This window comes from Chrysemys picta, chromosome 1 (genome assembly GCF_011386835.1).
Source record: "Chrysemys picta bellii isolate R12L10 chromosome 1, ASM1138683v2, whole genome shotgun sequence".
Classification (NCBI taxonomy): Eukaryota; Metazoa; Chordata; order Testudines; family Emydidae; genus Chrysemys; species Chrysemys picta.
Genome location: NC_088791.1, coordinates 297046024 through 297061080, shown reverse-complemented (window position 1 = coordinate 297061080; position 15057 = coordinate 297046024). Strand labels below are relative to the sequence as shown.

At 45.6% G+C, this 15057-nt stretch overlaps 1 protein-coding gene across 5 annotated transcripts in view; it reads right to left on the bottom strand.

Moving 5' to 3' along the window:
* Positions 1 to 15057, bottom strand: part of RB1 (RB transcriptional corepressor 1) — a 155672-nt gene that overhangs the window by 41536 nt on the left and 99079 nt on the right. Inside the window, exon 18 of one of the 5 annotated variants that reach the window (XM_065593712.1) lies at positions 747 to 2545. The exons of the other annotated variants lie outside the window; for them this stretch is intronic. Within the exon in view, the coding sequence (XP_065449784.1) occupies positions 2384 to 2545 (162 nt within the window). The 3' untranslated portion in view covers positions 747 to 2383. Of the gene's footprint in view, positions 1 to 746; positions 2546 to 15057 lie in introns of those variants that run through there. 5 annotated transcript variants of the gene reach the window in all.

The window sequence follows — 15057 nt, the reverse complement described above, 5'->3', positions numbered from 1 at the left end:
GCATTTTGTACAAGATGGATCATGTGAGGTGTCACTGGAAAAGTTATGATTTGCTGAATATGATTATCCTATTTGTATGCATGTATCATTTTTGTATCTAAAGTTATGAATATTGACTATGTATCTGTATTTCAAATGTGCTTACTCTAGTTGACACCCACAACTAGCCTTTCTGGTACAACAATGAAGAAGCCAAACAGTGCTGATAACCCATCAGCAAAGACAATGGACCCTGGAAGAACGTAACCTTCCTATAAACATTCCAGACAGCCTGTAAGTAATGTCTGCTATGACTCAGCAAGGTTTGCAAGGGAATGTGACCAGGCCACATGACTCTGGACTCCATCTTGAGATATCACTATTTTTCCACAAAGTGTACTGGGAACCAAGTTTTGAAACAAAGGGTTCCCACCAAATGCTAAAGCTATATAAGGCAGACAGTGTTTCTTCACTCCCCACACAAGAGGACTCCTGGAAACACCTGAGGAACAAAGAGTAAACTGGGGAAAGTGCTGGACCCAGGCTAAAGGGCTTTCTAGCCTGTGTATGAACACTTGGGAAAACCAAGCTGCAAAACAAGTGCAGCTTGTGCCTTAACAATCTGCAAGTCTTTTTATACCATCACTCAGGGTGAGAGACTGCTAATTCATATCCAATCTATCTAGTATGTTAAACTTAGTTTGCATTTTTGTTTATTTGCTAGGTAATCTGCTTTGATCTGTTTGCTATCCCTTATAATCACTTAAAGTCTCTCTTTTGTAGTTAATAAACTTGTTTTATGTTTTAATCTAAACCCAGTGTGCAGTTAAGTGATGTGTCTGGGGAAAAATCGCAGCTTGGTTTAACACACGCTTCTTGCATATTTCTCTCCACATTGAGGGAGGGGCGAACCGGGTAATACATTCATACTGGTCGGTGTTTTGACCATAGTACAGCTCAGGGGTCCTAGGCTAGGGAGCTGGTGATTATTTTGGCTGTAGCCTCTCTATTGTTGGTTCATGCAGTGGTTGGTCAGAGAGCCTGCATGTAACTGCAGCTGGGTGTGTCCCTACCTGTGTGGATGCCAGAGCAGGTATAGGACCGGGAGCGGGTCTGCAGCTTGCCACAGCAACACAGTGTGACAGGGAGTCTAGGGTGGTGAGCCACAGGTCTCGGTGCTACCCCAGTTCCAGGTGGCACCCTGTGGGGAACCCGTCATAGTAGTAAGTACTGGAGAGTATGGCTTCACTGCCACCTGCTTTTCTATATTTGTTGGGACTGGCAACTGAATATATGTTGGTTTTCATTATTTTACCAGCTTGACTGCACATCCTATTCTTTGATCATTTCAAGACTCATCTGTCTTAATTTGATTTCGGTTGCCACTCCATAAAAATTAATTTCCATCCTATTTTACAAGTTCTCTTGGACAGGCTTCCTCTTGAAATAATGAATGTTTAGTTTCTACCTAGACCTAATCTTTCTATATATTTAGTTACCTGACAATACTCTAGAATTACTAGTATAGTCTTTCCTCTGACCAAGGCTACCCTACCACACAGTCAAAACAGGTGATTATACACTTCCACATAAATGACATCTAAAGATTTAGCGGAAGAACTACTTTTTCCCCAAGTTACCCTAGGACAGAAAGCCCTATAAATCTGACATTTCCTACAGGGTTTGTTATGAGAGAAGGGATGAAAGAATGTCTTCTCCTATCTCCTCCTCTTTGTAACTGTCTGGAAGATGGCAAAGATTGCTTTTCCTTTCTAGACTGTCAAACAACTTGCCTCAGGAATATTTTGGCATAACTAGCGTGTGGCTGGCTGGAGGGTCCTTCTTCCACTACTCTTCAATAAATGTCTGCATGCCACTACATTAGAGATCAATCTGAAAACCACAGTTTATAAGTCTACTGAGGTATCAGCAGAAAGGATGAGGCCAATGTCATCTTGTATGTGAGGGCTCCTAATTTATAAAGCAAAGATTGCTTCATAAAGTAACTTAGCTCATTAGTCCAGGCAACAATGATCCTGGAGAGCCATAGAGTCGCAGAAATGTAGGACTGGAAGGGTCCACAAAAGGTTATCTAGTCCATCCCTTTGAACTAAGGCTGGGTCAAGTATACCTAGAACATCCCTGACAGGTGTCTGTCTAACCTGTTCTTAAAGCCATGAATGAAAGGGATTCCACAGCCCCCCTTAGTAACCTACTGCAGTGCTTAACTAGCCTTATAGTTGGAAAGTTTTTCCTAATATCGTTTAGCTGGAGATCCAATTCCTGGAAGAGAGAGTATGTCTAGGTGGAAGTTAGTACTGCTTCCTAAGACTGGCTCTTGAGTAGTCATCAAGATACAGAAAGACAAAAATTGCTTTTCATTGAAAATAAACAGTTACTACTCCTAGAACCTTTGTGAACATCCTTGGGGCCAAAGAAGGGCTGAAGGGAAGTACTCAGTGTTGACAGAGGTTTGGCTGTGTCTGTTCCCTCTGTATGCCGTCCCAGCTCTGCGCAGGTAGCTGGCCCAGCAGACCTCGAGTGAAGCGCCCAATGACCATAAGATCTGTTACGAAACGAAGGCACCCAGCAAAGTTTAGTGTTGACAATGCATGGTACTAGTATCCCGCAGACTCTACCAGATCACTAATACATGTATGCCCGTAACAATGGACCAGCTCAGTGAAAGGAGGAACTTTCCGTTCCTCCCTAGGCCAGACAGAGACACTCCCTCTAAGATACCTCTTTATACCCCAATGCAAACAGCTTACATATTGCCCCACTGATGTAGCTAGGTGCCACCTTCTGACATAGCAAATCACCACCTTGTACCTGTTGGTTCGGTCAAAATACCTCTATCCATTATGTTGTAATCCTGACCTCATCTTTAGGATAGGTCAGTGTATTACTGTTATCTTTGGGGAATGAGTTTGGTCCTTCTGGAATGTGTTTGTGTGAGTGACTAGCACTACTTAGGAATGTATATTTCTGCAATATCAGCCCTGTTTTTCCCAGACTCTGTGAGCAGGGCCTGCCTCTTGCTCATAACTTAACTTTGCTTTATATCAGCAAAGCTTTGACCACTACTTCTAGTGCAGGCCTCAGGCCTCATACCAAGCCTCTGATACAAGGCCATATGTTTCAGGCTCTCTTTCTACTACATTCTCCCACTTTTTGTCTTTTTATGGGGAGGATGTTTACCCGTCGTCCCAGAAAAGCATAATGCATGGACTCAAGATGACCCAGTGGGCTAAACACTTATGTGGTCACTTTACTTTACCATCCACACATTCATGCCCCATCTGTCTCTTAGTCTGCACATTCCCTTGTATGACTGATGGACAGATTTTATTTTCCAATTATGTCTAGTCCCTTATGGTGAGCCTGGGAATGTTAGGCCCATGACCATGACTGATATGTTGGGTCTAGAGTTGGTCTTTGATAACTTTTTGGGCGGCATGAGGAGGCCTTTATACTTAGTTGGTCATCGATGAGAAGGGCTTTGGTCAGGATTATAAGTGTATTATCCTTATATCTTATAGAGTAATATAGGGATTTATATATATGAGGGATTACATGATCACTTCCTTGAATAGATGAATACCATATATATTCCCACTATAACTTGCGATCAATGATAATATATGAGTAATGTGAATAGTTGGTATACATATGTATATAATGTACATATATACACACACACACACATATATATATATATGCTTGTACCTTAAACATTCCTTATAGGACACATTTGGTCCAACACACCTCACAAAGTATCCAAGTATACAGATATCCAGCCACACTTACGAACGATACAAGTACAAACATTTACATTTAAAACATTGATAAGCATTTGATTATTCCTTATAATGATGATTCATAACTGTAGCAGGGTTGATAGCTAGTTCCGTTCCTTTCTCAACCCGGTGTTGTACTGTGGTTTTTTTGGTTTGATGTTGCATGTAGCAACACATTACCATCAGAGCAATTACTGTTATGGCTTGTATTCCCATCAATATTACACTAAGTAACCTGACTATTGGGTGCAGAGTAACAGCCTCTGGGATTGTCCACCAAAGTGTTTCCACCTCTCTTTGTGCACATTCTACTTTTTCTATTTGTTGTTGGATAAAATGAGCTATGGGTATTAATACTTCCTTGGTTCTTGCCGTCAAATCATGCATGTCCAATTGTAATTGCTCCAGTGGGGGGTTTCCAGGAGGAGTAATAATTTCAGTGGCAGTGCTGACACTGCTTGTTTGCCAAAAGGCCTGGGTTCCAATTTGGACTGCGCTAGTGACTTTCACACAAAATCCTGTATTGCTTCCAGGGCAAGTAGGTCCATGTATAGAAAAATTGGAATATCCTAGGGTACATACCACATCTTCTATTCGTACCACCTCATTAACTAATTTTTTTTGTTTGTTTCAATTGGACCCAGCCTCTTTTTGTGTTGTTGGTGTCGACTGTAGCATAACATTCACACAGCCACCATTCATTATGTTTTGTACAACAAGCCTGATTAATCTCCAAGCCAGTTTCAGTTACTAGGTGCACAATGGAATATTGAAAATGATTCTAGCCCAAAGTGAAACATGAGTATTTCCTGGGATGGGGAGTGTGCAAGGAAGGACACATATTGCTACAATAGAAATAGGCCTCCTGTAGGTCGAGGACCAAAAAACCATCTCCTGCCTCTAGAGAAGGGATTATAGCTGCCAGAGTCACCATCGTGAACTTCTGAGACTTTAAAAATGTGTTCAGTTGTCTTAGACTTAAAATCAGTCTCCACTCTCCATCCTTCTTTGACATGAGAAAATACTTTGAGTAAAACCCTTTCCACCTGTGAAGGAATGGGACCAGTTCTGTCGCTCCTAAATGAAGGAGAGAGTGTATCTCTTGACTCAGCATAGTCTCATGAGAGGGGGTCCTTGAAGAGAGACGGGGAATGTGGGTGGGAGAGAGGGAGGCAGGGACGTAAAGTGGCTGGTGTAGTCCAATATTATAACTTCCATAACCCACCTGTCTGCTGTAATGTACTACCAGGCCTATTGGAAATGGGAAAGGTGGTCTCCAAAAGAGGGAAGGTGCGCAAAAGGTTGCAGCTTGCAAACTAGAGGTGAGAGAGGAGTCAAGCCCTTGACTAACCCATCAAAATTGTTGTTTTGATGATGACTGGGTGTTGCTGAAGGAGGGCGAGAAGCTCTTTTCCTCTGGAATTTTTGTCTTTTTCTAGTGGGTTCAATGAGTCTGTGAAATCCAGAGAACTGGGCTGGGAGTGATCTCTGGGCAGTTTGAGACCTGCTAAATCTCCTCTTATTCATAGAATTGTATATACCCAGAGACCACAATGTGGCCCTGGAGTCCTTCAGTGTGTGCAGGGACTCATCTGTAGTCCCCAAGAAGAGCTTCAGACCATCAAACGGGAGGTCTTCAAAAGTATTCTGAACCTCTCTAGGAACCACAACAGCTGGAGCCATAATGCTAACTGCTGTGAAGATGGATCTAGCAGCCATGTCCATGACATCCGAGGATGCTTGGAGAGGGGTTCTAGCTAATCATCAACCCTCCTTAATGATGGCCTGGAAGTGCTTTCTACGCTCCTGTGGAAGATGTTCTATAAAGGTTACAAACTTGTTGCAAATCATACTTGGCCATGATTGCCTGATGAGGGTTGTGGATGAGTATGCCTTTCGGCCAAAAAGGTCTAACCTCTTCTGGTCAGTAATGCTGTTTACGATGCTTATTTATGGCATCCATCACCAAGGAATTAAGTGCAGGGTGAGGAAACAAAAATTCTGAATCGCGGGGGAACATAATACTTTTTACAAATTGGCAGGCTGGTGACAGGAGTTTGCCACACAGTCTTTGCTGGATCCAGGAGTGCAATCCTGATGGATGTTGCCGATGGCAGAACTTCCAGGAGCTTGTGTTGTGAGTCTTTAACCTCCTCAAGAGGTATCTGGAGGGTATCAGCCATCCTCTTCACAAGATCCGAGAATTGGTGGAAATTGTCATATGTAGATGGTGGTGGAGGCATGACTGCCTCATCCGGATATGAGAACGAAATAGAAGTTTGAGGGGTGACCTCTTTGTCTCCCCTAGCCTCCTGTTCCTCAAAGTTCTCCACATGTTGGGAGTTTGGTGAAGGAGACTGTGTAACCCTAGTCTCCTAGTACAATGGAGCTGGAGGTCTGGCAAACTGCTTCCAGTACACTGCCCAAAGATTCCAGCATGGCCATTGCAAGGGCCGATATGGGAAAAGGGTTGGTATCCAGAACTGATCCCACCATCCCTGATGTGAATAAGGATCCTTGTCAAAATATGGGTTTCTGTAATGATGTGAAGGGGAACACCGCACTGATAAGGAGGAGACTGACTGAATGTCTCCTTCATCCTCCTCAATGTCCTACAATGGGGGGGTGGGGGTAGGAAGAGGGAGGAGAACAGAAAAGGCTGGAGAATCCTGTGGTACCAGGAAGCAATAGTAATCCAAAGACCAGGGTCTCGGTATCAAGAGTTATTCAGTACCCATAAGCAGTAGGAACTCCCACTTTTCTAACACTGACAAGTCCCTGGAGTAGAAGAATTCCTGTGGTACTGAGGTGTCAATACCAATGCAACAGTTGAAGTGGATGGTACTATTGATTTGAGCATGCAAGTGCTGGGCCCAAAGGTGTCTGGCACTTCAATTTTGCCAGTACCAATGGAGCCAAATATGAAGGCACCAAGTCTGAAGTAGATGGTACCTTTCTAGAGGAGCATCTGTCCTGGGTCTCCCTGTCCTTCACCAATGGTACCAGGGCCCAGCTGGAGCCAAGCTTCTCTGAAGTGCTCCGGGATCTCCCAGCCCTGCCAGTACCGGAGGAAGAGTCCATCACCTCCATGGTACCGAGTCTAGACATCAAGGTGTCTGACACCATAGACTTAGTGGGAGATTGGGGCCTTCTGGGAGCCATCTCCTTGTGGTGGGAGACAAAGTCCATCTTCTTTGGAGCCTTTCCTGAGTACTCTGAAGTCTTCCCCCTTTTAGCGGAGACCTCAGTTGAGGTTGAAGGAGCACTGGATCTGTCTAGAGACACATGTATAGGGGGCAGTCTCCTTACCTGACTTGGAAATGGCTCGAAAGGAATGCGCCATCATCAGAAGCTTCAATTCAACAAGGCGGACAATACTAGAATGCTGTCTTGGCCTGAGACAACAGAGAAGGAACCGAGGGTGGTTCTCCACGCAGCTCTATATACCCAGTATGTGCAGCATGAGATTGTACAGAGCGTATGGCACAGGCCAAATGGACACTGAAAATGGAAAATCTCCGATCAAGGGCTCGAGAGATGCATGTGCACCTGAAGTGGAACAACTATAGGGACACAACTGAAAGAAGAACCATTGATCACTATTCTTTGAGTATGGTTTTTCAACCAGTTGTGCACCCACCTTATAGTAATTTCATCTAGACCACAGTTCCCTAGTTTGCTTATGAGAATGTCAGACAGGCTTGTGTCAGAAGCCTCACTAAAATCAGGATACATCACATCTACTGCTTCTGGCCAGCCACTAGGCAAGTAACCTTGTCAAAGAAGGAAATTCGGTTGGTTACTTGTTCTTGACAAACCCACAATGCCTATTACCTATCACTCTATTAACTTCCAGGTGCTTCACTATTAACCTCTAGGTGCTTACAAATTGATTGTTTAACAATTTGTTCCAGTAACTTTCCAGGTATCAAAGTTACACTGACTAGTCTATAATTCTCTGGTTCCTCTTTGTTTCCCTTTTTAAAGATAGGTACTATATTTTCCCTTCTCCATTCCCTCTGAGAGAAGCAGGTAGCTGATGCAAAAACTTATAAAAGGGCACCCTTTGCTTTAATTTTCCTCGGTGCTATAATATTTGTTGTATTGTTAGATTACTATCAGTGGGAACTAACTCTTTAGTTCCCAAAAGCTACAAATGTGATGAATTTTACAAAGTAATAATGGAGTTAGGTTTTTTTTACTTGTTTTGCAAACAGATCCATACAATGAATTCTGAAGTTTCTAAAACCTCAAACTGCTGATTTGGTATGCAAGTATTAATGGATTTTTCTCATTAATCTGTGATTAAGTATTCCTAACACTGAATTAATGGTGCCACTATGTCTTTGCCTGAAGATATGAGGAAATATTCACATGCAGATTTTAACGTTTTCTTCCTATAGTTCTAAATTTATTATTTTAATCACTCTTTTCACCACTGTGCCAAACAAATCTAGAGATTCCATCTATTTTTCCAGATTTTTCTTCTCTCCCTTTTTCTATTTGACCATGAGTAAAAACTACTTTGTTTATGCTGAGATCTTGCCTTTGCTATTCCCAGCCTACTAATTAATTTACCCTAATTAGCATACCCTCAATATCTTACAATCTTGCAGGTTCTGAAGGATCCTCATGGTTCCATTTTCCTACTAACAACAATGACTTCTTTAACAGTTATTCACTTTAAAACATCACTACAAGTAGACCCCATTGTAAAATCAATTTTTAAGCAGAACTCTAAATCAGTGGGAAGTGCTACTTAAAAACTGATGGCAGACTACAACCCTGAATGGAAGTGGTGGATAATCATTTTCATCATTAGTCTTTGATGTGCAGCATTGTTCTCTGTAGCTTTATTACTTATCTCCACTTGCTCTGCAACTTCTAGCAAATCTTTCAAATTAATAAAGGAAACTATTCATCTCTAAACTCCAAAAATATCCCAAACTTTAGATATGAACATAACATACGAACATAAAAACAGCCATACTGGGTCAGACCAAAAGTTCATCTAACCCAGTATCCTGTCTTCTGACAGTGGCCAATGCCAGGTGCCCCAGAGGGAATGAACAGAACAGGCAATCATCAAGTGATTCATCCCGTCTCCCATTCCCAGCTTCTGGCAAACAGAAGCTAGGGACACCATCCCTGTGCATCCTGGCTAATAGCCATTGATGGACCTATCCTCCAGGAACTTATCTAGTTCTTAACACTGCCTTTTTAAATCAAAGAGCAACATTTTATAGCAGGGGTCCCCAATGCGGTGCCCGCGGGTGCCATGGCACCTGCCAGGGCGTCTAAGTGCGCCTGCGTACTGGCCGACGGACGAACATCCACCAAAATGCCACCGAGAAGCAGCATCATCCAGAGGCATCGCTGCCGAAATGCCACCGATTTTCAGTGGCATTTCGGCGGCGACGCCTCTGGATGACGCTGCTTCTCGGCGGCATTTCGGCGGCAACGCCTATTGACATTGCCGCTTGGCGGCGGCATTTCGGCGGATGCTCGTCCGCCACCACGGTCCTCCATGGCTCATCATCTGGCACCCGCCAGACGAAAAAGGTTGGGGACCACTGTTTTATAGAGTTGCCCTTTTGCCGAAGCCCTTTCTCTGCAATCTTTAAAGCTCTGCTGAAAGTTGTTCCACTTTGTGATTTAGCTATGAGAAAAGCACTTTTTATCTTTGCAATTAAGCAGTTCTCCCCAAGGGGTGGGGGGGGGGGGAAGCAGCGGAAATTAGGAAATAAAGGAACATACCCAAAGCTGTCTGAAATTTATCTGAAATAGAGATCTAAAAAGTTATTCTAACATCCTGTTTTTGAAAACAGAATGTTTTGGAGGCTTTCAGGGACTGGCGATAGTTCCTGGTGATTGCCAGTCACTCAGTTTGATTCCACATCCATCTCTATGAATCAAAGATCATAACTCAGTGTTGAACAATGCGCACAGCTAATTAAGATTTTTTTTCTGTACTAAATACAGCACACAAATATAAACTGGTACAATTCCATGAAGATTTTTTTTTTTTTTGCTATTTTATATAAAAATCTGTTAGTAAAACACTTTTACCTAGCAATTTACTTAACTGCATACTTTGACCATTAGCATTGTCCATTTTATTTAGCTAAATTAACTGAAATCCTTTAACAATTCCTCTTCCCTTGTCAATAATCTATGCTTCCAAATGTGCACACTTTGAATTTTCCTGAAAAACATTTTCCTACTCACTGTGCATTTTAATGATCATACTAATTAGCAATTATTTAGTGGCCTCCATCCAAGCATCTCAAAACACTTTACAACAATTATTAAGGTTGCCTATCCCTTTGCGGTAACACATATAATCCCCATTTCACTCAGAGAAACTAAGGCACAGAGAGTGTACGCAGATTGTTCAAGGTTAGTATAGGAAGTTTGTGGCACAGGAATAGTTCTAGTGACTCACAGTCCCATGTCTTAACCATAACAAATTCCTTCCTCTTTTTACATATCTATATATTAAAAAGAAACATTTACATAATTTGTGTTTAACTATAGATACAATACTTCCTACTGCCATCTCTCATCTGTTGAAAATAACTAGATGATAAATGCTTGCAAGAAATTCCTTTTATGAAGAACCTGGTAGACTATTAGTTTTTTCAAACAAGTCTACATGCAAACAGGTATATTCCAGAATCATGGTTTAATAATTATTTCTCAGCAGTAACATATTCATCTTCCTTTCTCTCCTCCAATATTTGGGAGATTTCATAATACAGGAAACAGAAATGACTTCAAACATGCCAAATCATATCGCATGATGGCAATGTATTTTGATATAAAGAAAACTTCAATACAAAACCACATCATTGCTCTAACTAATCAAAGTTCTTGAGCATAGTTTCAAAGGGCTATTAAACTTTGAGATAAATTAATTTCACAATAAAACTATTTAGTACAGTAGCCAGAATACAGCTGAAATCACTACTCATCACCAAAGACATCAACTTAATAGCAAAGATTTAAACGTCTTTAAAAGCATCTCATTCTGAGTCTGTAGCAGCCATGGTTGATGACCAGCTAAGTAGAAAATACATAAAACACTACATGAAATTTTAATGACACAGTTTAAGGCATGTTGGATACACAGATTCCCATGGTGGTGAGTCACCTACCAGCAAATTAAGTTTGTTATAACAGCATGTTGAATTCTATTGGCTTAAATAGTCTTAAAGGACAGAGAGAACTACAGTAGTGTTGACACTATCAGAATAAATTAGATTAAAAAAACATGTCCAGGATTCAATTTATTTATATTTGACACTAAGCCATACAGGATTCTGGCAACTGACTTGCTACTTACCACAACAAAGACAATTACACATTTTTATGGTGTTGCTCTTATGGCCACAACAACTTCGAAAATTTGGAAAGCTTTCAAGTAATGAAAGCCCTACATTGTTTTATTTCAATAAAATGTTTAATTAACTGTTCACTTTTAGGTGGACATTAGGATTTAATGACCTTATTCATTTCCTTATTGAGGGCAAGGTGCTCTCTGGGGTAGGAGGAAGCAGAAGCTGTAGCAGCTGATGCTGGCAGGCAGTCTCCCAGCTGTGATGCTGGGAGCCTGTTAGAGACAGAAATTTCCCACCTGTTTCCCTGCTCCATTACTGTAGCTGGCGTACACGTTCCACCCACAAGTGGTTATCAACAGGCCAGTATACATTAAGTACAAGTGAGGGTGACAGAAGCAGTGCTGCCACTAAGGCAGTAGCCAGCTAAAGAGATGTGCAAATCCATTCTCTGCTAAACCCTGGGATGATTCATGGTCTTTAATCTGATGTTGGTAAAGGCAGGGATGGGCTCCTCCTTCTTCCTCCCCTCTGCCTCCTCCCCATCTGGAGACACCAAGAGGCTTGCTGATGGAAGCTCAATCTTTGCTAGTACTGGCATTTGATCAAGGGCCCAAACTCAATCCTCACTCTAGCAGAGGACCAGGTTACACATGTATCCTCCATCCTACCTTCAGTCTTGGAGCTAGGATACAGATTGAGAGGAAAATCTCTTATAACTATATTAGCCTCCCAGCAGCTGTTTCCTCCTGCCCCAGACATCAAAGTATGCCCAAGAAAAACTTGCCCTCACTAAGGAAGTGGAGGCAAGGGCATTAAAAGACAAACTCTTTCCACAGATTAACTGCTAACGAAACATGTTTTTTAAATGGGGCTTATTTAAGGGCTTTCCATATTTGAAAAGCTGATTGGACCAACACTTTGAAACTTAATCCAATAAAAAGGAAAGAGGAAAACATTGGAAGATTGGCAAAGTGCTAGATCATGAGGACTCCAAGAATAATTGACGTTCTAGTTCTGTGGTTTTCAAACTGCGGGTCGCAACCCAGTACTGGGTCGCAGAATGTAAGGCACTGGGTCGCGGGGGCTCTGATCAGCACCCCCAACCGCGCCGTTAAAGTCCCATTGGTGGTGCTGCCCGGCTAAAGCAGGCTAGTCCCTACCTGTTTTGTCACTACGCTGCGCTCCGGAAGCAGCCAGCAGCAGGTCTGGCTTCTAGGCAGGGGGACCTGGGGGCTCCACATGCTGCCCCCGCCCCAAGCATCGGCTCCGCACTCTCATTGGCCGGGAACCACAGGAAGGCCGTGTCTGCAGGCAAAAGCTGCGTGGAGCCGCTTGCGCGCCTCTGACTAGGAGCTGGACCTGCTATGGCTGCTTCCGGGGCGCAGCATGGTCCGCGGTGCCAGGACAGGAAGGAAGCCTGCCTTAGCACTCCAACTGCGCCCCTGGCCGGGAGCCACCTGAAGTAAGTCCACGCCCCAATCCCCTGCCCCAGGCCTGAGCCCCCCAAACCTGGAGCCCCTTTCTGTATCCCAAACCCCTCATCCCCAGCCCCACCCCAGAGCCTGCACCCCCAGCCCAGAGCCCTGACCCTCTCCCACACCCCAACCCTCTGCCCTAGCCCTGAGCCCTCCCCCCAAACCTGGAGCCCTCTCCTGCACCCCAAACCCTTCATCCCTGGCCCCACCCCAGCCCTGAGCCCTCCCAACCCAGAGCCCGTTCCTGCACCCCAAACCCCTCATCCCTGGCTCCACCCCAGAGCCTGTACCCCCTCCCACACCCCAACCCCCTGCCCCAGCCCTGAGCCCCCCCAAACCCAGAGCCCCCTCCTGCATCCAAACCCCTCATCCCCAGCCCCACCTCACAGCCCTCACCCTCACAGCCTAACCCTCTGCCCGTTCCACACCACAAACCCCTCGTCCCCAGCTCCGTTGGGTCGCAGGCATCAATAATTTTCTTCAACTGGGTCGCCAGGAAAAAAGTTTGAAAACCACTGGTCTAGTTTGGATGCCTTAGCTGAGGAAATATAAATAACACTATGTAAATGACAATGGCTAAAAGAAATTGTGTTGGATATAAGGAAGAAAAATGTTCATTATTTCTCCCTTATGATCCAAGATCATGTCAGTCTGCCTGAATAGGATGGAGATATTCACAAAACAAACCAGTGAAGTTATATATAAACTGAAAACTTGACAGCACATTTAAGATTGGGGGTTTTCAACTATTGTTTCTACAGGAAGTCACCTTCTGCAGCTTAAGATAAGGACACTGCTTCTAGTGTGGTACGAAATGCCCCATTTTAACTATGTGAATTGCCTGGGTTGAAAGTGAGGGCTTTCCTGTGACCGGGTAGATGGAAGTGACTAAGAAATTTGTTTCAGTTTTGAAGTGCAAGGGACCCTAAAAGTTGTTTCTCTGCTCAGCCTAATTGTGTAAGGACTTCTCGCCCTGCCAGACAGGAGAAACTTCTTAGTTGTCTGTCTGCAGGGTCTGCTTGAGGTCAGGCACAGCCAGCAGAGCAGTGATCCCAGTGGGAATTTGTAGCGGGGTGGACACCCGCTCCTGCCTGAAAGGGTCTGAAACAGCCCTGGGAGAAGGCTGGTAGCTGCTAAGCTGGGCTGATTGGGGAAGCAGCTGTAGCTTAGGGTTACCATATTTAACAAATAAAAAAAGAGGACCCTCCACAGGTCCCTGGCCCCGCCCCAACTCCGCCCCTTCCCCGCCCTAACTCCGCCCCCTCCTCCCTCCCACTCCCAGCCACGCGAAAAGGGCTGCCTGCGCGCTACCGGCTTCACGGTTTGCCGGGCAGCCCCCAGACCCTGCGCCCCCGCCCGGCGCTTCCCCAGCGCAGCTGGAGCTCGGGAGGGGAAGCGCCCAGCCGGGGGCGCAGGGTCTGGAGGCTGCCCGGCAAACCGTGAAGCCGGTAGCGCTTGGGCTTCGGGCAGCCCCTATGCCTCCGGACCCTGCGCCCCCCACCGGGCACTTCCCCTCCCGGGCTCCGGCGGTGCAGGGTCCGGAGGCATGGGGGCTGCCCAAAGCCCGTAGCGCTCAGCTCTTAAACAAAGCCAAAGAGTCAGGGGAGGAGCAGAGCCGCCGCGGCTGGAGGCTCTGCTCCTCCCCTGACTCTTCGGCTCTGTTTAAGAGCCGAGCTGCCCGAGCGCTACTGGTTTTGGGCAGCCCCCATGCCTCTGGACCCTGCGCCGCCAGAGCCCGGGAGGGGAAGTGCCCGGCCGGCGGCTGGGGTCCGGAGGCAAGGGGGCTGCCTGAAGCCCATAGCGCTCGGGCAGCTCGGCTCTTAAACAGAGCCGAAGAGTCAGGGGAGGAGCAGAGCAGCCGCGGGAGGGGGAAGTGCCCGGACGGCATTTTCCCGGACATGTTCGGCTTTTTGGCAATTCCCCCCACATCGGGGAATAGAAATTGTATGACGGGCCATGAACGCTCACAAAATAGGGGTTGGAGTCCAGGAGGGAGTGAGGGTTCTGATTGGGGTTGTGGACTCTGAGGTGGGGCTGGAGATGAGGAGTTTGGGGTGTAGGAGGGTGCTCTGGGCTGGGATCGAGGGTGTTTGGAGAGTGGGAGGGATCAGGGCAGGGGCATGGGGAGAGGCTCAGGGGTGCAGGCTCTGAGCAGCGCTTACCTCAAGTGTTTCCCAGAAGCAGTAGCATGTCCCTTCTCCAGCTCCTATGCGGAGGCGTGGCCAGGTGGCTCTGCACACTGCCCCATCCGCAGGCACCGCCCCTGCAGCTCCCATTGGAGCACCGGAGAGGGCCATTGGAGCACATAGGAGCTGGAGTGGGACCATGCCACGGCTTCCGGGAGCAGCATGATGCGCCCCCCTCAACCCAGTGCCCCGGGTGGAGCACCGGAGTGGGGCTGAGCCGTGTGGTGCAGCCCCTCCCTGATCCAGTACCGCGGCTGGAGTGGGGCCGAGCTGCGTG